General features: G+C 43.2%; 1 protein-coding gene across 2 annotated transcripts in view; it reads right to left on the bottom strand.

The window, feature by feature from the left end:
* cnksr3 (CNKSR family member 3) overlaps nt 1-24,947 on the bottom strand; it is a 99,956-nt gene that overhangs the window by 14,086 nt on the left and 60,923 nt on the right. For both annotated transcript variants that reach the window (XM_033025037.1, XM_033025036.1), the window contains exons 5-10: nt 23,323-23,364; nt 21,829-21,948; nt 11,144-11,203; nt 9,579-9,647; nt 6,366-6,512; nt 5,684-5,808 (exon numbers count right to left, since the gene is read on the bottom strand). In XM_033025037.1, the coding sequence (XP_032880928.1) occupies nt 5,684-5,808; nt 6,366-6,512; nt 9,579-9,647; nt 11,144-11,203; nt 21,829-21,948; nt 23,323-23,364 (563 nt within the window). The remainder of the gene's footprint in view (nt 1-5,683; nt 5,809-6,365; nt 6,513-9,578; nt 9,648-11,143; nt 11,204-21,828; nt 21,949-23,322; nt 23,365-24,947) is intronic.

Below are 24,947 nucleotides of genomic sequence, written 5' to 3'. Positions count from 1 at the left end.
CTTTCATATGAAGAAAGACTGGATAGACTCGGCTTGTACTCGCTAGAATTTAGAAAATTGAGGGGGGATCTTATAGAAACGTACAAAATTCTTAAGGGGTTGGACAGGCTAGATGCAGGAAGTTTGTTCCCGATGTTGGGGAAGTCCAGAACAAGGGGTCACAGTTTAAGGATAAGGGGGAAATACTTTAGGACCGAGATGAGGAAAACATTTTTCACACAGAGAGTGGTGAATCTCTGGAATTCTCTGCCACAGAAGGTAGTTGAGGCCAGTTCATTGGCTATATTTAAGAGGGAGTTAGATGTGGCCCTTGTGGCTAAAAGGATCAGGGGGTATGGAGAGAAGGCAGGTACAGGATACTGAGTTGGATGAGCAGCCATGATCATATTGAATGGTGGTGCAGGCTCGAAGGGCCGAATGACCTACTCCTGCACCTATTTTCTATGTTTCTAATGTTTCTAATGTGCAGGGATCGCTGGTTGGTGCAGACTCAGCGGGCCGAAGGGCCTGTTTCCGAGCTATATCTCTAAACTAAACAAGCCAACTTTGAATTGGCTAAAGAAGGATCTTGACCCGAAACGTCACCTATTCCTTTTCTCCAGAGATGCTGTCTGACCCGCTGAGTTACTCCAGCTTTTTGTGTCTATCTTCAAGCCAACTTTGAATCCCATGTGCTGTCAGCTTGTGTGGAAAGTTGTCTAATGTCTTGCTGAAGTCCTACGTAAAGAATGTCCACCACCACATCTTTGTTTGGACAGTCGATGAATTAGGTGCTAAAAATATAATCTGTTCTCCATCTTGTCAGACAAGTACTGCTGTGGTGTGAAACAGCCAGATGTTTCCTTATGCCATATCAGTGACACTTTAGACATAATGGAACAGGCAAATCAACTAAGTGTTACTTTTTTTTTGCACCACACCGTCGTCGATAGGATGATACCATATCACACATATCTGGTGTATAGTGTGACGTGTGATATGGTTTGCATACCTTATATCAAACAACTGCCTCGCCTTTGCTGCAAAGCAGGTCCCACATTCCAGCAATACTGAAGATAATACAAAAAGCAGCGCTCTAAGAATCATGAGAATGAAAACAAGGCTATTCGGCCCAACAAATCCATCAGTCTTTCAGCAAACATGCCAACTCCTATTTCTGCACTTTTTTTTGCTCGATACTAGTTCCCCACACCCATCACGCACTTACCCAATTCACCTTTCAAGTCTTTCTGGGATTGCATTCCAAGTCATAACATACTGCGCAATTAAGTAATTTCATTACTGCTGCCTCTGGTACTTTCGACAATCATCTTACATTGATATCTGCTCGTTTTGAGACGTTTCTGCCACTGGAAACAGATTCTCGTTGTAACAAATCATTCAATTTTCAACCTTTATCCACCCGTCCTGCACGGAAGAAAACCTGCAGCTTCTTCACATTACATCTGTCCACCATTCCAAGTGTTATTCCAGTTAAACTCTACATCTTCTCAAAGTCCGTGACTCACTTTAAGTATCATGCCCACAACATGCCTTAGTGGTTTACATACAGAATAACTTCCTCTAGGATTCTGCTGATAAAGACAAGAATAATTATATGTTTAAGAAGGAACTGCAGATGCTGGAAAATCGAAGGCACACAAAAGAGCTGGAGAAACTCAGCGGGTGCAGCAGCATCTATGGAGCGAAGGAAATAGGCAACGTTTCGGGCCGAAACCCTTCTAAACTAAAAGAATAATTATATGCCTAGGTTAATGAAATGCCTTGAGGGCTATTCCCTCTTTCCCAAGTTGCTCACAAATTCTCCCGAGTTTTCCCCTTAATTCAAACTCGGAGATGCCAGCCGTAGGTACTCGGGGCTATTTTTTTTTACGTGGCTGAAAAAACGTCCCGACTTAATGCCTCGAGTACCTACAGCTGGCATTACGAACCGCTACGAAATATCAACGGACTCGCTACGGACATTCTCCGAGTTTGAATCATGGGGAGAATTTGTGAGCAACTCGGGAAAGTGGGACGGGGGCTTCTTTTAACTTTTACCACTTGGTCTAGGTCACCTCACCATTTTAGCTCAAATAAATCACTTCACACTTTGACAAGTTAAATTTCATCTGCCACAGATCTGCTCATTTTACCAATCACCAAAAAGAGCTGAAAATGTTCGACTCAGCAGTTTCATTCTCTTCCCGATTCCAACCCAAGGTCTTCAGTTTGAAGCATCAACACCGTTTCACTTTCCAGGACAGACACAAAATGCTGGAGTAACTCAGCGGGTCAGGCAGCAACTCTGGAGAAAAGGAACAGTTGACGTTTTGGGTCGAGACCCTTCTTTAGACCGAGTCAGGGGAGCGATAAACGAGAGAGATAGAGCAAATGAAGGAAAAATATGCAAAATAAGTAACAGTGATCAAAGGAAACCGTCCACTGCTGGTTGTGGGTTAGGTGATAATGCGTCGCACAATGAAACTCAACAGGACAACAGTGAAACTAGTATGACAACTAGGGTGGGGGAGGGATGAAGAGAGATGGAAAACAAGGGTTACTTGAAGTTAGAGAAATCAACCTCAACCTCATTTGCCTTTACACTTATTTTCTCCCACTAGTGTTCCTTCCCATCCTCTCTATGCCAGGGGTCACCAACCTTGTTCTGCATAGGGGCCAGGACGCATGTCTGTGAGCGGATGGCGGGCCATATCTATCACGTGTACACATGGATCCCGCCCCCATCCCGCCCCGGATGGCAGGCATCAAATCACGTGTTCACAGAGGGTAGACACAAATGCTGGAGAAACTCGGCGGGTGAGGCAGCCTCATGCAATCCTTGCACGTCTCATCCGCTGAGTTTCCCCAGCAATTTCATCTACTTTAGATTTTTCCAGCATCTGCAGTTCTTTCTTAAACATGTTCACAGAAGGTGCACGGCCAGGCCGGTGGCTTTGCGCAGGATGCGGTACAGCCAGAGCTCGCCAGACCAGATGATTGCGGGGGAAAAAAAAATCCGCCTGCGAGCCGGATGATTTTGGGTTACGGGCCTCATTCGGCTCGGGGAGGGGCGTAGGTTGCTGACCCCTGCTCTATGCCACACTCTGGCTCTGCATTTCAATCCTCATCTCCCCGATCATCAGATGCACCCTTTTATCTCCACTGCACCACCAGCCTTGGTTACCATCTCCACTCATCCCTCCTTAACTTTATCCAGTTCTTGCCCCACTCTTTCCCATCGATGTTGCATAGCTTTCTCCTTCCCCCTTTATTTATCAATCTGAAGAAGACTGCCTTCCAGAAACATCTGTCCTTTTTTCTCTACAGATGTTGCCAGACCCATCGAATTCCTCACTGAGAATCCTTCCCCCATTTTTGCCCTTTTAACAAAAAAACTTGATCATAGTGTTTATCAGAATAAAAGAACATCTATGTACATTGTCAGAGTGATGCCAAACACAAATTGGAGGAACAGCACCTCATATTTCGCTTGGGCAGCTTACAACCCAATGGTATGAATATTGATTCCTCTAATTTCAAGAGGAATTTCGAATTCCTTGCATTCCCTCTCTCTCACCCCACCTCCACCCTGGTTGTTGCAATAGCTTCACTGTAGTCCTGGTGAGTTTAATTGTCTGTATAACTCATTAACATCTAGCTCACAGCCATCAATAGACCCTTTCCTTTGATCACAGTTACTATTTTGCATATCTTTCATTCATTCGTTCCATATCACAGTCAAAACTAGATTACCTTTAGGATCAATGGAAGATGGGAATAAGCTAAACACGTTTCAAAAATCTCTACTTAATTATGGTTTAATAACGGCAAAAATACTTATCCTTAAATATTGGAAAAATGCGCCAATACCAACGCTCAAAATGTGGATTTCAAATATGTTGGAAAAGGTATATCTGGAAGAAATGCGACTCCCTCTAGCAGGTAAAGCAGACCAATTCTTATTGATTTGGTCTCCTTTTATCGACTTCTTATAAGCATATGGTACAACTCAACAATAGAAATAAAATGTTTTAGAATCAGGTGACGAGTGGCCTGGAACATAAAATATGTATATAGCTTTTAATCTCCTTTTTCCTTTTCTCTTTTTCGCCTCTTTCTCTTTCTACTTCTTCTTCTTTCTTCTTCCTTATTTCGGACTATCTTTCTATCTCACGCACCACTTATGTCAATCTCTTCTTTTCTACTCTTTTCTTCCTTATTCCTGTTTTGCTATTAAATTAAAAAATAAGAAGTTGTATATGAAATGTAATATGTCAACAAGTATTAGGTGCTGTGGTACCACATTGTACTTACGTCTAACAAAAATAAAAAATAAATAAAAATAAAATAAAAAAAACTGGATTACCTTTCCCCCCCGACTCAGTCTGAAGAAAGGTCTTGATCTAAAACATTACCTATTCCTTTTCTCCAGAGATGCTGCCTGACTGGCTCAGTTACTCCAGCTTTTTGTGCCTATCTTTGGTTCAAACCAGTATCTGCAGTTCCTTCCTACACATCAATGTCATTACTCTGCCTGCGTAACCTCCGATGCAATAGCACATCTCCGATGTTACCAAACTATCTTCAGCAGCTGGAGCTCCCAATGTCAAAGTTTAACAATGTTTGGAAAAAAGGTGAACAAAGCTACATTCCAAGAGGATTTTCCGGATTTAAGAAGAAACTCGAGTGGTGTTTTGCAAAGCAGCTTGATCAACATTATGCAAATCGGCTTGAAATCAAGATCGGACTTGGAGCGTACAAGTTTAAATGAAGTCAAGTTCTCAAGATGGATGTGCTTATAGATTCAATCAATGATATGTGCAGTGAGATATCACCCCAAGTGTTTTGATTCACTGAAGAAGCGTAACTATCAAGGGAGGAGAGAGTGGGGAAAATACCACAGGGTTTCATTTTGCCATTCGGTACCATTATTAAACATATTAGTTATGCTAGGGTAAAAGGCTTCCAGAATCATAACAGTGTTCTCATTTACTAGTAATATGCTTCTCCTGGTCTGGGTGAAAATACAGTTTTGAACCGTCTCACCAACTTTTCACTATTTAAAAGGTACTAAGGATCGAGCTACAATGCACATCAGGTTTTATCTCTACAATTTAATCAATAGTGAAGGAATTAAAAGCAAAGACCAAGAACCCAACTGGGTAGTTGGCAGTAAATGACAGCAGAGGTAGTAGTAGTGTTGCCATATGCATATTTTAACGCCGATACACCAAATGTTGCACTGACACAAGTGCAGATGTGAAATGCTCATTTTCTCTGTGTGGATTAGAGTCCCTGTGCCAACTTTAATGATAAGAAATGATAATGATAGGTTCCCGATGTCGGGGGAATCCAGAACCAGGGGCCACAGTTTAAGAATAAGGGGTAGGCCATTTAGAATGGAGATGAGGAAAAAACCTTCTCACCCAGAGAGTTGTGAATCTGTGGAATTCTCAGCCTCAGCAGGCAGTGCAGACTGATTCTCTGGATGCTTTCAAGAAAGAGAGTTAGATAGAGCTCTTAAAGATAGTGGTGTCAAGGAATGTGGGGAGAAGGCAGGAACGGGGTACTGATTGTGGATGATCAGTCATGATCACATTGAATGGCGGTGCTGGCTCGAAGGGCCAAATGGCCTACTCCTGTAACTATTGTGTATAAATATAAGAAGCTTTTTGTTCTGCTGGTTCAATGGCTCTCATACCGTGGAGTGTATGGAACAACCGGTGGTGGTGGGATGTACAAATCCTTAATGGCAGGCTTGTCCTTCTTTTGAGTCATCTCCATGGTGCTGGCTGTGGAGGGAGTTGCAGTCTGGGGAGGGCTGGTCTGCAAAAGACAAAATGGAAGACAAATTATTTACTGTGCATTGAGGAGGTGGGGCAGGTCGAGCAAGATATAAGGAGCTTGGTCAAAGTCTACAATGCCACAGAGCTTCTCATCGGTTCCTGACTATTGCAGCTAGTAATAAGAAACACATCATAACTTCCTCCACATCTGTTTAACAGTTTTAGCTTCTACTTATAATATAACAATTACAGCACGGAAACAGGCCATCTCGACCCTTCTAGTCCGTGCCGAACACGTATTCTCCCCTAGTCCCATACACTTCAGAATATAAAACAGGGATCCGCAGACAGCAGCAGAAAATATTGGCAGGATCTGCATAGATCAGTGTCTATGATTAGTACGGGTGTCAGGGGTTATGGGGAGAAGGTAGGAGAATGGGGTTAGGAGGGCGAGATAGATCAGCCATGATCGGATGGCGGAGCAGACTTGATGGGCCAATTGTCTTAATTCTGCTCCCATCACTTATGAGTTGACAATAATGTGAACCCCTGCAAATATCTCCAATGAAATGCCAGAAACCTCGAGTTCTTTGTTACCTGCACAGCTGGTGACTTCCAACGCATGTTCTTCAGAGGAGCTGGAGTCAAGTTGCATGTGTTTGCTGGCCTTTTCTTCAACAAAAGCAACACACCTGCAGGGTCCTCACGAAGTTTGCCAACAAGATTTTTCAGCTGCCACCCAACCTTTTAACAGCAGACAACGAAATAAGGTCTGAATTACTAAAGAGTTACTTTAATAAATGCCAATTTTCCACAGGAAACCCCACATATAGTCTTGCGTTTACATCAAGCACAATGATATTTAAAAAATCTGCATCAGTGACATCCAGTTAATGAAAGTGTGTTATTGGTCACTTCATTCTTTTAATTTATACTTTGCAGGTAAAAATCTAAATGTATCAGAAAACATGAACAGTGAAGTGCTAAGAAACAGAAAACTTCTTAGTGTAATTAAATTTGGATATCCTAAAGCGCTAAGAATTTGCATACAGTGACATTGTGCAGGACCTGGTATGCAGGGGGGGGGGGGGGGGGAACGCTATGAGGTAGTGGGGAGAACAAAGGTGGACCTGGTTGCGGGATATTTTGTAACTTTGGCAGCGCCCTTTATGTGGCGATTATTTGCATACCTTGCATATGAAAACATAAGAATTTCACTGTAACCTCTCACATGTGGCAATAAGCAAATCATTCATTCGTCCCACCCACAAGTTGAGCAAGGAATATAAAAATATCTTAGGAAAGTGCCAACCCATCACACTTATGGGCCTGTCCCACTTAGGTGATTTATTCGGTGACTGCTGGCAACTGTCATAGTAATAGCAGGTCACCGAAAAACCGGCGACTGGGCCCCCCGACGACAAAGTCTCCAACAACCTACCACCTAGTCGACGTCCAGCTACAGCAAGCTACTGACAACCCATTAGGACTACCTACGACCACACCTATGACGACCTATGTCCACCTGCGACAAGTTAAGACAATTGAGTCGCCGGTATCTGTCGCTGGTTGATGCAGGTAGTCTCTAATGGAATTCACCGAAGTCAGCACCAGCGACAACCTATGACAGCACCTACGTCAGGAGAAGTCAAGCTACGCTCATCGGCGTCAAGCCAACTGTCGGCGAAAAGTTTTAAACATTTCAAAATCCAGCGGCGACCAGAAAAACGCTACGATTCTTTGGGCAACTGAGGAGATGACTCACGAACATACAGGTGACACCCTGGTGACAGCCCAGTCGCCTGTAGTCACCTAAACAATTGCCTACGTGGGACAGGGGCATTACAAACAATTACAAAAGTAGCCAGTCCTATGATATATTGTCCAATTTGCATTACAAATCATGAACTTTAGCTGCTAAATGAGCTTATTTTATTTTAATTCTTCATGTACTCCACATTCAGCATGGGTTCCAAAATAATTTGATTTAGGTCCCAATGTAGCTAATTAGCATAAGGACTCCTTTGTCCGACTAGTTATTGACATCTCCAGAGATGCTGCCTGTCCCGCTGAGTTACTCCAGCATTTTGTGTCTATCATCGATTCAAACCAGTATCTGCAGTTCCTTCCTACACTTCCTATTTATTGACTATGGCCCAGCCTTTAATACCATAAACCTAACCAACTCATTTCCAAACTCTTGGACATGGGAGTTAACATGACCCTCTGCAACGTAATCCTCGACTTCCCGAACCACAGATATGATAAGTAAACATGGGTAAGGGTAGATCAATTGGTCAAAGTGGCCTATCCACTAAACACCCAGGAAAACATCCCCGACATAACTTGCCTACAACACTGTAGCACCCACTAGGTCCATCCCCACCAACTTCTACCATTGACTTAAGGGCCTGTCCCACTTTCACGACCTAATTCACAACCTCTGCCGAGTTTGCCCTTGACTCGCAGCATGGTCGTCATGAGGCCGTAGCAGGCCGTGATGCTAGTCGTAGGTACTCGTGGCATCAAGTAGGTCGGGGCGTTTTTCTAGCCTGATGAAAAATGTCCACGAGTAAAAAAGGTTGTGAATTAGGTCGTGAAAGTGGGACTGGCTCTTTAAGATATTGGATATTTTTTAAGGCAGAGATAGAAAGATTCTTGATTAGCACGGGCGTCAGGGGTTTATGGGGAGAAGGCTGGAGAATGGGTTTGAGAGGGAGAGGTAGATCAGCCATGATTGAATGGTGGAGTAGACTTGATGGGCTGAATGGCCTAGTTCTGTTCCTATCACTTATGAACCACTTCCATCAGTGAAATTAAACGAGGGAGTTGAGCATTCCAAGGATGTCCTCCTGTAGGACGACACGTCACTCAAAAACCTGGTCTTCGGCAATATTTGAGAAAATTATACACTGTGCAGAAAGTCAATAATGGTAGAAAGGAAGAGGCGGAGACAGTGGGCTAGTGGGAGAGCTGGGAAGGGGGATGGAAAAGAGGGAGAAAGCAAAGACTATCTGATATTGGAGAAGTCAATGTTCATACCGCTGGGGTGTAATCTACCCAAGTGAACTATGAGGTGCTGCTCCTCCAATTTGCACTGGGCCTCACTCTGGCAATGGAGGAGGCCCAGGACAGAAAGGTCGGATTCGGAATGGGAGGGGGAGTTGAAGTGCTGAGCCACCGGGACAGCAGGTTGGTTAATGCGAACTGAGTGGAGGTGTTGGGCGAAGCGATCGCCAAGCCTGCGCTTGGTCTCACCGATGTAGAGCAGTTGACACCTGGAACCGCGGATACAGTAGATGAGGTTGGAGGAGGTGCAGGTGAACCTCTGCCTCACCTGGAAAGACTTTTTGGATCCTTGGATGGAATTGAGGGGGGGAGGTAAAGCGACAAGTGTAGCATTTCCTGCAGTTGTGAGGGAAAGTATCCCGGGAGGGGGTGGTTTGGGTGGCAAGGGGTGAATTGACCAGGGAGTTATGGTGGGAGCGGTCTCTGCAGAAAGAGGAGGAGATGGGAAGATGTGGCCGGTGGTGGGATCCTGTTGGAGGTGGCGAAAACGTTGGAGGAATGTACATTGTATGCGACAGCTGGTAGGGTGGAAGGTGAGGGCAAGGGGGACTCGTCCTTGTTACGAGTAGGGGGATGGGGAGTAAGAGCGGAGCTACGGGATATAGAGGAGACCCTGAATTATTAAGACAGCAGAGATTCTTTTAGATGTTGCTTAATTGACAATGCAGGCACTAGTTCAAAATGCAGAACTAGTTATTTTAAGCTTCAAGAGATCTAAATCTACGTTTGCTCGGTACTTACAACAGTCTGATGATTAACCTGGATCACTTCATCACCAGCGTGGATCTTTCGTGATCTATCTGCAGGCGACTGCAAACCAGAGTGGAAATGGTTAAAGGATGTATCTATTCACGACTGCCTTTGTGATGCAGCATGTTTACCAACACTAGAATCACAAGCACTATTGGCATGCCAAAGTACTCACATTTTCTTGTTGCGGGTAACTTGATATGCAGTTTCACTCTCCATTACAATTTTGTTAACAAATGTAAAATATGTAGCTTTGAGAACAAAGGACATTGATCTGATGGAAACCATTCAATACGATTGTATTAATGCCCCTCCTGTGCCATGACATTGGTCACCATGCAGACGTCCAACGTGAGAGGCAATACAAGTATTCTGAACTGTCATTTGGCTGTGTGGTTGATATGCTTCTCATTTTCAGACCAATTAATGCATTTCTCCATGGATTATCACCTTGTCGTGGTGGAGAAGCTTGTGTGGACGTGAGATTTTTAGAGCCATGCCGTCTGGAGCTATGCTCCTGGTAAGGCCACCCATGGCAGGAAGGGCGAGGGGGAGCAAAGAGCAATCCAACCAGGACCACAACAGTAGAACAGGCGGAGGATGATGGCTGACTATAGTGAAGCGTCACAACGGCTGGGAAGGCGGATGAGAGGAAACAGCCGTACTGGACGGGCAGATGGGGCTCGTCAGCCTGGGAAGACAGTCCATCTAAGAGAGGGGAAACTGATCTAAAACCTCCACTGCCTTGTGGCCATATAGAGGATGGAAAATGCTCCAGGAGTAAACCTCAAGAAAAATCCGGAGTCGGAGCCCCTAAGGCAGTTCGTCGTTGTCTACAACCTCGCTCTGGCAGCTCCTGCGACAACGCTGGTGCCAAACTGTAACGGCCCTGCTGTTCCTTTGGATCGATCAGCGACGTGGAGAGGGGGGACGTGCTGCATGGGCAACAGCCTGTCCTCCATATGACATCGCCCAGGCTCAGGCACGGAAATCGCTATCAACACATGGGGGGGGAGAGACAATTTCTTGGCAGCCACGCGCGCGCATGTGCACACACGCTAGGCTTCGGCCGTGGGCCCTGTGGACGGTAACATCGGAAGCTGACTTGGTTGGTGACCGACTCCGAACTCCAGCAAGAGAAGCTTCGTCCACACCAAATCGTGGGGCATGAATCGGCCTTTCAAGGGTCGGCGGGGGCTTCAACATCGGGAGCCTCGATCGCCTCGATGCAGCAGTTTGATTTTAAGCCGCGCCGGGCGCTGATAGGCCCCACGAACGGGCCGATCCAACCCTTAGAAAGCGTCTGATGAAGTCCGGATAACAAAACATGGGGTGGATTGTCCCCCACCTCTCAAAGTGGGGGGGGGGGGAGGGGGAAGAGTCCCCGTCCCCCCGTCCCTCCCAGGATTTCCGCCCAAGCCCACGTTTGCATCCGATGCATCACCCATGGTCAGCCATGACCGAAGGGGGCCTATTAATGCATTTATGACTTGTCAAATAAAACTGGAACTAGCACTAATTAGTTGAAGCAGGAAAAAAGTAAATATCTTGCTTACATTTTCAGTTGTACCAGTGACAATGTGTAGTCCGTCATAGGTTGATTTAATATACATGCCCTGGAAAATAATGATAGAAAGATTAAAGTCAACAGCCATTTCAGCATATCAAATCCATCTATCAAATTCAAATCTACATTCCCTATATGAAGCATCATATCTTGAGGCTAAATCTAATTTTTGAGGTATTGCATGTTAACGGCAAAAGTTGCATCGAGAGGAAAAATGTGTGTAGGAAGGAACTGCAGATGCTGGTTTAAACCGTAGACACAAAAAGCTGGAGTAACTCAGCAGGTCAGACAGCATCTTTGGAGAAAAGGAATAGGTGACATTTTGGGTCGAGACCCTTCTTCAGTCAGGGGAAAGGAAAACGAGAGATAGACGGTGATGTAAAGCGATATAGAACAAATGAATGAAAGATATGCAAAAAAGTAACGAAGATAAAGGAAACGGGCCATTTTTAATTGTGGGCTGGGTGAAAACGAGTAACAGACAATGAGACTCAACAAGACGACTTTGAAGCTGCTACGACTTGAATGGGGGAGGGATATAGAGAAGGGGGGGGTGCAAGGGTTACTTAAAGTTAGAAATATATAACAGGGTTAGTCAGTACAAACAGACAAGACTTGCTTGCATTAATTTCAACGGTATGCATTCCTTTAGTCATGACACCCAGTCAAAAAAAAAAACCATGGGGCAAGACAGAAGAGCTGCTTTGTAACTTTGTCAACGCCATTTACATGGCGACCCTTTGTTTGCCTAGATGTGCAAGCAACGCATCTCGCTGTGACATTAAAGGTATCTAATGTCATCTGATTATCATAAGGAAATAAAGCTGAACAAGCAAACTTCACAGTTCAATGCTTTTAGGACAGTAACCAAATAAAGCTCCAAGGCTAAATGGCCTCTGTGATTTTCAATGTAAAAACACAACTTCAGATTCAGTCTAACCAGAGACATGAATCCCTATGTGCCATAAACGCTACATTTGGAGTTTACATTGCAATTATGCAAACTTTATCTTTTACTGTGTTGCCCTATCTCGTTGACCACAGTTACATTGATGCACAAGTGAAAATTGTGCTCAGAGTTTGTTACTGTACGGTGCTGTATCAAAAGCCTCTCTGAAAAACTTCCCAAAAACATCTACTGCTGGAAAAACGTAAGCCTTTGAGATTAGTCTTTCTCCCTCTTAAGTTACAAATTAACGGATTCTATTACGATACTATTGCACTTTATTTCTGTTATCAGATTGCTAACTAGTTACGGTTCTCATCATAAAATCTATTCAACATTATCCATTTCCGGTGCTGAACCACACTGCTACAGGACCTAGCATTAGATAATCTATATTACTAAATCTCGATCTTGACCGCTTTTGGCCCACTGTGCTGCGATTTCCGACAGAACGCCGCCACCTACGGCCGTCATTTTTGGCCACCTCGCTCAGAGCCCCTCTCCGCCTTACGGGTGCGGAGGATTTTTCCCATTGATGACAAATCAGAGATATATTAATGTTTTTAAAAAAATAACCATTCTCTCTGCTGCCCCTGTTGGAGGGAGGGACTATAAAACCAGGAAGTGGTGTGCCTCACTCAATCTCTGCAAGATGGATGAAGCCAAGGGTCACGTCTCTGAGCTCTGAATAACACTGAACAAATGTCTACACAACTGTGAGTACCCTTAATGTGGTTTGAAAATGAAAATATAGTTTGTTTGAAGTAAAAAGGCACTGCCTGCAAATGGTTGTTTGGGTGCTTTGGCTTGAAGTTGCCACCATCAGTCTCCTCTCCGCTGAGCAGGTGCAGAGAATTCTTCCCATCAATGAAAAGTAAATGTGTTATTAGTGTTTAAAAAATGTTGAGAATCTCTTTCCTGTCAATCACGCCCTGAAAGCCACACCTTTTCCGGTGGGAGGGGGAGGGGTTATAACACCCGGAAGTGTGGGTGTGGCTCAGTCTCTGCATGATGGGGGAGGGAGAGGTCATGACTCTGTCTGAGATGTGAATCAACTGAACACACTGAATGTCTACTGAACTGTGGGTTTGGTGTTTTGTGTGGTTTTATGGTGGTTTCACCCTGCATGAAATGGTATGAAGCTGCATTTGAATTTGGTAGCCTTGCACTCTGCTTGAAGTGGAATGAAACTGCACTTGAATTTGGCGGCCTTGCACCCTGCTCATAGTGGTAAGAAACGGCACTTGAATTTGGTGGCCTTGCACCCTGCTTGAAATGGAATTTCAAGGAATAGTCATGAGTCAACTGCCAGCCCACCAGCCGTGAGTGAGCTGCCAGCAGATCAGGCTTGAAGGACTGAGCTGCCACCCCAAGAACCCATACCAGCACTCCAGAAAGCCCCCCCACTGGCCACCGATATTGGAATTGGTGGAGAGGTGGAATATTGCGTCGGGGGACCAGCCCTCCCGTGTGAACATGGGACCCAACGGGACCCACTTAGTCTATGTCTCATTTATAAATCTGTACATTTTACTTTCTTCCAGACTTTAACCCCAGTCACATTGAAGTAATTCCTAGGATATTACCTTCAATGATATCCAGTGTGCCAGAAAATGGAACCTGCCCTATGACCCGTTTGTCATCTATATCAATGATTTGGATGAGAATGCACATGGCAAGATTGGCAAATTTGCAGATTATACAAAAATGGGTGGTATTGTAGATAGTGAAGATGGTTATTAAAAATTGCAGTAAGATCTTGATCGGTTGGGCAGGTGGGCTGAGGAATGGTTGATGGAATTTAATACAGAGAAATGTGAGGAGTTACATTTTGGAGAGTTTAACCAGGGCAGCACCTACAGAATGAATGGTAGGGCTCTGGGGAGTGTTGTGGAGCAGAAGGATCGAGGTGAGCAGGTACACAGTTCCTTGAAGGTTGCATCACAGGTAGATGAGGTGGTTAAAAAGGCTTTTGGCACATTGGCCTTCATTAGTCTGAGTATTGAGTATGGAAGTTGGCATGTCATGTCGCAGTTGTAGAAGACATTGGTGAGGCCGCATTTAGAGTATTAGAGCCATAGTAATAGAGTGATACAGCGTAGAAACAGGCCCTTCAGCCCAACTGGCCCACACCTGCCAACAACGTCCCAGCTACACGTGCCATTTGCCTGCGCTTGGTCCATATCCCTACAAACCTGCCCTATCCATGTACCCATCTAACTGTTTCTTAAACGATGGGATAGTCCCAGCCTCAACTACTTCCTCTGGCAGCTTGTTCCATACATCCACCAACCTCTGTGTGAAAGAGTTACCCCTCGGATTCCTATTAAATCTTTTCCCCTTCACCTTGAACCTGTCCTCTGGTCCTCGATTCCCCTACTCTGGGCAAGAGACTCTGTGCATCTACCCGATCTATTCCTCTCATGATTTTGTATACCTCTATATGATCTCCCCTGGGGGTGGAAGATTGCAACCTTCACATGGTCCGCCCTGTTTCGACTAATGCAATCAACTCGACTTGCAGAAACGGAAGATCAAATAGAACAAGTTGTCCAACAACTTTAGGCTGTGCACGACACACAAAAGAAGAAGCTCTCCCCTCATCCTCCTGCGCTCCATGGAATAGAGGCCCAGCCTATTCAGCCTCTCCCTATAGCTCACACCCTCTAGTCTTGGCAACATCCTCAGAAATCTTTTCAAAGTGCCAAATTCTTTTTTGACCACTTTATCTACCTGTGACTCGACCTTCAAGGAAACGTGCACCTGTACTCCTAGATCCCTCTGCTCTACAACACTACCCAGAGGCTCACCGTTTACTGTGTAGGTCCTGCCCTGGTTCGACGTCCCAAAATGCAACACCTCACACTCTTCTGTAGTAAATTCCATCAACCATTCCTCCGCCCACCTGGGCCAATCGATCCAGATCCTGCTGCCATCACGCACAACCATCTTCACTATCTGCAAAACCAGATGGTGTTCCGTTTTGGGCACCATGTTATGGGAAAGATGTTGTCAAGCTGGAAAGGGCGTAGAGATGATTTACGATGATGTTGCCCGGAATCGAGGGTCTGAGTCGGCTAGGACTCTATTCCTTGGAGTGCTGGAGGATGAGGGGTGATCTCAAAATCATGAGAGGAATAGATCGGGTGGACCCAGAGTCTCTTGCCCAGAGCAGGGGAAATGAGAACCAGAGGGCAAAGGCTTAATGTGAAGGGGAGGGGAGAGAACGATTTTATAGGAATCTGAGGGGTAACATTTTCCATACAAAGAGTGATGGGTGTATGAAATAAGCTGACGGAAGAAGTATTTGAGGCAGGGGCTATTGCAACATTTAAGAAACAATTGGATAGGTCCATTGACAGGACAGATTTAGAGGGATGTGGGCCAAATGCAGGCGTGGGACTAGTGTAGATGGGACATGTTGGTGAGTGTGAGCAAGTTGGGCCGAAGGGTCCGTTTCCACGCCGTATGACTCTGTGACCTGCCAACTAGTCACTCAAACAATCATCATCATCGTTGAAAACATCAACGGGCACGGTGCCTTATGATGCTATGTACGACAGTGATCGCAACTTCTACTGAAGTGTGGATGGCCGTTGGCTCGCTAGGAGCTCGTCCGCCCTTTGACGGGTCTTGTTTTTGGTCCTGCTGGGGGTCCACAGCCCCCTCCTCACCTGGCAAACCAGGTGGGGGAGACGACTATCAGACCATCGGGCAGGTAGCATGGGATTACCTGGTACCCATGGCGTGGGAACCTAGCACAAGGTTAGGTAAATTAGCCTGTTCATAGTAATGCAAAAATTAGCAGAGGCTCCAATTAGCAGATAATATATAGAAGCTTTGCAAACACTAGGTACTGTGACCATCTTCTATTGTCAGCTGTGTTTGTCCCGCCCATTTCCATTTGATCCACTTCACTGTATGCCACTGTTGCAAGACTGTGTAGGCAACACAGCTTCCTGAACTTTCCAGTTGTGTGAAAAGTCTATATCCCTTTACATCATGGCACAATTTTTTTTCTTCCTATTTTGGTATTAATTCCTTTGAACCGTTTTATACTGCCACTTCCTTGCCCACTCTCCCAACTTGTCGAAGTCTGTCTGCAGACTCAATGCTTCCTCTACACTGTGTAAGAAAGAACTGCAGATGCTGGTTTAAATCGAAGGGAGACACAAAATGCTGGAGTAACTCAGCGGGTGAGGCAGCATCTCTGGAGAGAAGGAATGGGCGACGTTTCGGGTTGAGACCCTTCTTCAGACTGATGTCAGTGGAGGGGGCGGGACAAAGATAGAATGTAGGCGGAGACAGTATGACTAGTGGGGGAACTGGGAAGGGGAAGGGGATGGAGAGAGAAAGCAAGGGCTATCACCTTCCCAGTTCTCCCACTAGTCTTACTATGTCCGCTTCCTCTACACTACCTGCCCCCTCAACCTATTTTTTTTATCATCTGCAAACTTGGCCACAAAGCCATCAATTCCATCGTCCAAAACATTAATGTATAATGTGAAAAGTAGTGGACCCAACACTGACCCCTACGGAACATCACTAGTCACCGTATGTTACCTCATTTTTAGTGTTTTTCTCCAAGAACATAATCACTAGGAGCATGACATGATTCGCCATTTAATAACATTATTATAGCAGAACCAATTTGGCATGCCCACCACGGTCTCCATACACCCACTCTTATATTTAAAGTGTCTGTCAATCGCTGCCTTGTATATCTCCAATGCTTCCACCTTCAGAGCTCACTGGAGAAGAGAACTCTTGAGTCATGGTTAAAGACAAAGTTCTCATCTTGATCATAAATAGATGTCCTCTTTTTTCCCCCACACTATCCACCCACTCTTGATGTCCCACCAGGGAAAAGAACCTCCTAGAGTCCATCCTAATGTCTCTTCATAGATTAACCTCTTCAACCTAGGAATGAACCGTGAACCTTCCTCCACACTCCGTGCAATGCAAATATATCCTTCCTTAAATATGGAGACAAAAACGTAACCCTGTAGCTCGAGGTTTCACCAGTATCATGTAATTTTGTATCAAAACTTAATTTACACTCCATACCATGGGTAATAAAAGTCAACAATCTATTAACCGTTTAAATTATTTCTGCACATGTAAGTAGTCTTTTATTTCACTGGCCCTTTCCACTAGAGCATTTTTAAATCCCACTCAATTTAAATTAATACCTTGGCCTTTCATTCCTCCTTCCACAGTGTTTATCCTCCCATTAGGTTCCCTCTGCCAAGTTCTTGCCCATTTACTCAACACATCCATTACAGTATCCTTCAAACCTGCTGTCCCATTGCAAGTATATTTAGCTCAGGTACACCCAGTCCCTTCATTCAAGTCATTAATAACAGACATGAAAGTAGACTCCCAAGCTCTGAACCCTTTAGCAGGCCTGTTTCCACTAATCTTTCCGCCACTATGCCCAAGAATCGCAAGACGCCATTGCATGCAGATGACGCGAAGCATGTTCAGCTCCGGCTGCACAATATCTAATCTTGTGATGTGGACTCGATAAGTAGAAGCACTCCAATAATTACTGACAGCCAATCCAACAAAACTGATTTATCCAGATATTATTTTATTATATATCCCATGCCAATATACCAAAGCTTGTGTAATCTCATCATATGCACTGATTTTTGACATGGTACATTATTCAATGGTTTTTCAACAATAAGACTAGTAAGAATATATTGAACTCTTTGGTACAATGTATTAGCATAATCTCCACCCAGTGAACTATACCTCATTTAAATCCTGCTGTTCAAATGCAAAGATATAAGCTTGCAGATTCCAAAGATTCTTTCCATTTTATAGCTAACAAGCCTAGACAGGTTTCCTTTATAATATGGATTAAGTATTAGCTGGTTTACATCAGGTTTATGACATTCTCAGTGCTGATAGTTACTGTGCCAAAGGATCAATGTTATGACCAAGAATCCTTGCAATTTTCAATCTGGGTGCCAAATATCCACACCAAGCACGTTAGCCTCGAGTAGCATTTATATTTCCGTCTACCTACACTTGACATAGTGGAAAATTATACCCAAAACATTAAAACCAACATATCACTATTGCTGATGCAGTTTAGTGTAGACATTTTTCAGCTCATAGTAAACCTCCCAAATGTTTTAAAACAGACACCTGCAAAACATGGAAGATACTCAACTTGATGTTTTGTGCCTGGAATAGTTGCACATCATCCACCGAACCAAATTTCAGAAGAGGATTACATTTCAACCAGTCATGCTACATACAGGACCATGGACAATATTTCTACCTTGTTGCATTTTACCAACATTTCCACAAGAACACAATTTATCTCAAAATAAACTGATAACGTTCATTTCCCCTTGAAAGGCAAGACTTGTTCACTGCAGTACAATGTAACCAGAAGAAAGTGTTCCTTAAACTGTAACCAGAGATGAAAATATTCCTATACAGTAATGGGCAGACAGATGTAAAGTGTTTGATCCAGTAACAAAATGTTTTCAGTGGGTGATCTGAGATTGTCAATACCACATTGTACAACAGATCATTACATCTGATGGAGGTGATCATTCACTGGAACCTTTGTTCCATATTAGCCGGAGCCTGATGGTACCAAATTTTAATGAACATGTAGACAACCTAATTATTGGATGAATTACAAAGTGAGCTAACTGCGTTCCACTTCTGGCATTACTCGAGAATAGCCATGGATTAGACAGTGATGCACTGAGAAACAACCCTGTTAATTGGTTTACAACACAACTGTTTTTTCTTTTCCTTTCATATTTTGCTGAAAGCCACTTGAGTAACTTTGGACGTCGTTGGGGAAATAGCAGGGTTGCAGTTGCACTGAACCATCTTAGCTATGGGTGTAAAGATTATTGTGCATTTCATCAACACGGGGGGGGGGAGGGGGGAGGGTTAATAAAGGGCCATATCCTTTGTATCCACCGTTAACCTTTTCTTGATATCTCAGTGAATGGCCAAAGTCTGTGGTGAATGACATGGAGACCAGGAAAGATTATCCATTCAGCATTTCTGGCCCTCTGATGAAGAATCATCTCTGCTGATTCTCTTATGACTACCAAGAATGATAGTCCTAAGATAAATACAGTGTGGAACAGGCCCTTCGTCCCATCAAGTCTGTGCTGATCATCAACCACCCATTCACATGGATCCTTTACATTAATTGCATTCTCTATTCTCATCACCTCCCCAGGGGGTGGAAAATTGCACCCTTCACGTGGTCCGCCCTGTTTCGACTAATGCAATCAACTCGACATGGACAAACGGAAGATCAAATAGAACAAGTTGTCCAACAACTTTAGGCTGTGCACGCCTCACGCAAGAAGAAGAAGTTCACCTCCCCAGGACATTTTACATGAACACATGCACACTAGGGACAAGTTAAAGCGGTCAATTAATCTTTGGTTATAAGTATCATCATACTAAATAGGTAATCAATCCAATATTAACAATATTAACCAGTCTGAAGAAGGGTTTCGGCCCGAAACGTTGCCTATCTCCTTCGCTCCATAGATGCTGCTGCACCCGCTAGAGTTTCTCCAGCACTTTTGTCTACCTTCGATTTTCCAGCATCTGCAGTTCCTTCTTAAGCACCGACCCGCACATTAACACTATCCTACACACACTGGGGATAATTTTACATCTCTGCCAAGCCAATTAACTTATAAACCTGTACGTCTTGAGTGTGGGAGGAAAACCGAAGATCTCGTAGAAAACCAGCGTGGTCACGGAGAGAACATACAAACTCCGTACAGGCAGCACCCGTAGTTGGGATCGAACCCGGGTCTCCGGCACTGCAAGCGCTGTAAGGCAGCAACTCCACCACTGTGCCGCCCCTGCCGCCCCTGCCATTTCTTTGGAAAAGTTTATTTGGTTCAGTGCAACAACTTGACTTTGACAAGTGAAACAATTCATGGAGTGACTAGTTTAACATGTAATTTAATGCCTTTAACTCGTGGGCAACACAGAAGAATGTTTCCCAACTTTCCATGTTCAGCTCACTTAATGTTACCAAACCAAATAAAATGGTAATGTTATCAGTATACCTGCCCTGCAAAAGTGACTGAAACAGAAGTCCCATTGAAAATAATGGGAACAATGCAGATGCCCGAAATTCTTTCAGTCTGTAAAGCTGCAATTCCAGACACACAATTTGGACCTCGCCCAAATATCACAATACAATCAGGGTCTATGTGAACGGCAAGCACAGCTGTAAACTAGTTTCTTTCTTTGGCCATGACAAAGAGGCAGAATAAATAACCACACAGTTCTGGAAATATTCATCTTATTCTTCAAACCTTGCAAAACTCGAGGATTAGTCCTTATACATTGAGAGCATAGGAGTGATTGGAAGAAGGTCTATTTAGGTTTGTCTTCTACAAAGCTGGCAGTCAAATGATAGCCAGCATCATAGAATGAGATAGCATACATTGGTGATAGTTCAACACAAATATTCCACAGTAATTGTATGGATATGCCAAAATTTAAGAAAACTAAATAAGTCACTTTTAATACATTTCCCTTTGCCATGGGAATTTCTTGTAAACTATATTCCGGGTGACCCATTAATAATAAGAGAAGCATTTGGTTAAATTTAATAATAGTAACATTTCCGATAGTTATTGCAGTTGCACGATATTTTAGTTTTAGTTTAGGAAATAGGCACTTTGGCGCACTGGGTCCGCGCCGACCAGCGATCACCACACACCAACGCTATCCCATACACACTAGATTTTACATCTATACCAAGCCAATTATCCTACAGACCTGTACGTCTTTGTAGTGTGGGAGGAAACCAAAGATCTCAGAAAACACACGAGGGATACGGGGAGAACATAGAAACTCCGTAAAGACAGCACCCGAAGTCGGGATCGAACCCGGGTCTCTGACGCTGTAAGGCAGCAACTCTACCGCTGTGCCACCGTGCCGTCCTTAATATTGTTGGACTGTCTAACGTCTGCTCCCAAAAAGTTTTAGCGCCGAAACTGCAGTTTGATACTTGCTTATTCAGCAAGGAGGTGAAGCACAAGAACTTTAGACGGTTTGATCTTTTATAAGGTCATAAGGAATAGGTGTAGAATTAGGTCATTCAGACCATAAAGTCTACTCTGCCATTCAATTATGGCTGATCTATCTCTCCCTCCTAACTCCATTCTCCTGCCTTCTCCCCATAACCTGACACCTGTATTAAATCAAGCATCTATCTATGGAGAAAAGGAATGGTGACGTTACCCATTCCTTCTATCCAGAGATGCTGTCTGCCCCACTGAGTTACTCCAGCATTGTGTTTGCATCCAGACGCAGACACACTTTAAAGGCAGGTTGCGATCATAGAACATTTGAACATCTGTAGCAGTAGATTATTTCTTAAGAATGGAATTGCTGGAAAATTCACAGTACCTAAAACAAAATACTACAAGCAACATGAAAATATTTTCCATTGGGGATGTGGGAGGAGAGAAATCAGACAGAGGGGTCAAGGAAGCTAGGTATCCACTTTTCCAGTGCAGCCGATTAGGGACATTAGTTTTTGAGGGACCATGACTGGGATGCAATAGTGGAGCTATGTGAGATAACCGGTGTGATAGATTTGCAAGGGAGACTTGCAGAAAGAAAAAATAATAATTGGGAAACTAAAATCAAATGGAAATTGATGCACTTTCTTGTCTGTTGTAACAAGTAAAAACCCAACTTACCAGTCCATCACTTGGTTTGATGTTCACCAACTGAACCATCTCTAGACAAGCACTCTGGCTTAATAAAGGATCAGATGTTGATCTAATAGTCTGATCACAAATACCATGGAGAACTTTACACTGGAAAAAAAATAGATGGTGTGAAGGCAAGAACAAATTAAAAAAAACACACACATACACACATTCAAAAAAGTAAAAAAAAAAAAAAAAGACAAAGTGCTGGAGTAATTTAGTGGGCCAGGCAGCATCCATTCCCTCCACATATGCTGTCTGACCTGCTGAGTTATTCCAGCACTGTGTTGCTCAAGATTGCAGCATCTGCAATTTCTTGTTGGGTCTCTAGCTTTGTAACACATATTTTCCCAGTAACAGTTTTTTATAACTCCACTTGCTGACAATTTGTTTGCCACCCTGAATAGTATTTTTCAACTAAATAAAGATCGCATTACATGCAAGTATTATAACATGCAGGACCAAATATGTGAGACTTGTGAAACTGTGGGGATACTATAGCCAACATGGAGAGTAATGTGAGCATGTTATCACATTTTAGTCCTGATTCGGGAACAGGAAGATCATGAATTTGAAGATGCACATAAATTTGAATTTGGATAATAATTCTAAATTTAACACTTCAAACTACCTTGCAAGTTTAAAATAAAGCTTTGTTTTGCAAATGCTAAAAGATTGAACTAACAAATCATAGATTTGAAACATGCATGACAATACAATTTTGCAACAATTTTCAAACTACTAACATTGCAAGTTTGGGCTGTATATTTTCAATATATAACATCACACTTGAAGCAACATTAGATAATGCTATGATCTCTTCTTTTCTCGAACTAAATCCGATTGTTTAAGATCCAAATCATTTATTACTTTAAAATTAGCATTTAATTGCAAAACAACCCACGTTAAAAACATCGATTATGCCATTGAAATGTAGTTTAAAGCAAGAATATGGACAGGAATTGTCCTTGGATCAAGCAATAAACTGTTAAAAGAACAGAGATTTGCTGATACCCAGAGGCCTCTGACACAAATATTGCAGATAGATGGGATTGCCAATGGTTACTGCACTAAATGGTAAACTACAAGATTGACAAAATTAAATTGGGAGTTATATTAATACCAAGATCGTAAGCCAAAGTAGTAGATTTGGAAGCAAGTACCACGTAACAATGACCAATTCAACGTTCATGCATCTATCAACTTTTATTTATGTTATAACACATACTGATCATTTTACTTGAATTCTAAATAGAAAATCTGTAATGTTTTTGCAATGTGGGGAATAATTGCTCTTGGTTGTGGAGAGGTTAATGCAGTAGAGATAATATGGGATTACTGGAGTACTTAAAATAGCTAGAACTCATGTTAACATGCCAATTTCCTGCCTTTGTTATTTTTTCAGCTTACGAGGGGAGGGTACATTGATGGCGTTCCCACAACTTAATATCTTAAGCACAAAGAAGCAAAATAAACACTTACAACGTTAATAACACGATCTTCCATTTCAAACACAGTGGAGTCCTGGCATGAAAATCAGCATGAAAAGAGAATCAGTGAAAGTATATTGAAATATAAAAAGTCAGGCATTTTAGACCTCTATAATGTTCCAAACATTTAACAAATAACAGGAGTTAACATATTAAGCAGCTTTTACAGGCATCCTAAGGTAATGCTTCACATGTCCCAACTCTTCTTTCCTATTCCTTAACTTCTTCCTTCAGCTGTCCATTGTAAAAGAAACACAGCAATACAGTAAAGTGTACAAGTGGCAGCAAATAATAGTTGAAGCCAACTTCCAACAATCGATCAGTCTTGAGGGGTCAGGGAAGTAACAAAATACTACTGTGTGCGAAGGTGAGCGAGATGACGAGGGGCACAAACATGATACTGGTGTCCGATGTTTATTATTTTGCTATATCCGTTTTGTGTTTCAAATCAAACTTTCTCATCCTGAAAAAAACAAAACAAAAGTGCTGGAGTAACTCGGCAGGTCAGGCAGCATCTCTGGAGAACATGGATAGAGGATGTTTCGGGTTGGGACCCTTACTTCCTTCCACACCGTCTCATTTCCTTGTTTCTCAACCTGAAGTTTTGTTTAAAAATTACTGGAGTCTACCCCATGAATGATGAAAAGCTGTTCTTGGCACCGGTATCCCAGAAAGATTTTAAAGGCAAAGGGAATGGCGAATGCATAGAGGAATGACTTGACAGTCTCACGTTGAATGGTACCAATGCTTTGTTTGTATAGTTTCACATTCATCACTGATAAAGCAGTCACAATTGTTATCAGTCACGACTGCAAAGAAAGGCTCCATAAACCTCTCCAACTACAGTATGCAACCCAAAACTCCATTCTTGCCATATTCTGCAATCAGAGCCCTTATGAATAAGTCATAAGAGAAAATGCAATATGGTAGTTAGCATTTAAGTGGAAAAAAATAATTTAGTCATGAGAGGAAAAGATCGGGTAGACGCACGGAGTCTCTTGCCCAAGGTAGGCGGATCGAGGATCAGAGGACATAGATTTAACGTGAAAGGGAAAAGATTTAACAGGAATCTGAGGGGTAACGTTTTCCACACAAAATGTGGTGGGTGCATGGAACAAGCCGCCAGTGGAGGTAGTTGAGGCCGGGACTATCCTAATGTTTTAGAAAAGGTAGACAGGTACATGGATAGGCCAAGCTTGGAGGGATATGGACCAAATACAGGCAGGTGGAACTGGGACATGTTGGCAAGTTGGGCCGAAGGGACTGTTTCCACACTAGAAGATGGCTTGGTATGTATTAATTTTAGTTAACACTTATGTTCAGCACTAAATAAACCAAAGAGGGCTGAATATGTTTTTAGATAGCTAATAATGCCAAAGATATGCCTCATTTACATGAAATTTAAATACACTTTATTGCACCACATGAAAAACTGAGCACAAGAAAGGTACTGAGAATAGTTTACATAAAATGCATGGTTTATGGGCCAGTGATGATACACAAATAATGGTGTAAAGAAAATGGGATTAAAGGATGCAAAACCATATTTCGAAACTAATTTACATTAAAATTACGTATAACTGATATAATATTCCTTGCCCGAGAGGTATATAAAGG

Source organism: Amblyraja radiata, chromosome 8, assembly GCF_010909765.2.
Source record: "Amblyraja radiata isolate CabotCenter1 chromosome 8, sAmbRad1.1.pri, whole genome shotgun sequence".
Lineage (NCBI taxonomy): Eukaryota > Metazoa > Chordata > Chondrichthyes > Rajiformes > Rajidae > Amblyraja > Amblyraja radiata.
This window is presented reverse-complemented; position numbering and strand designations above follow the sequence as displayed.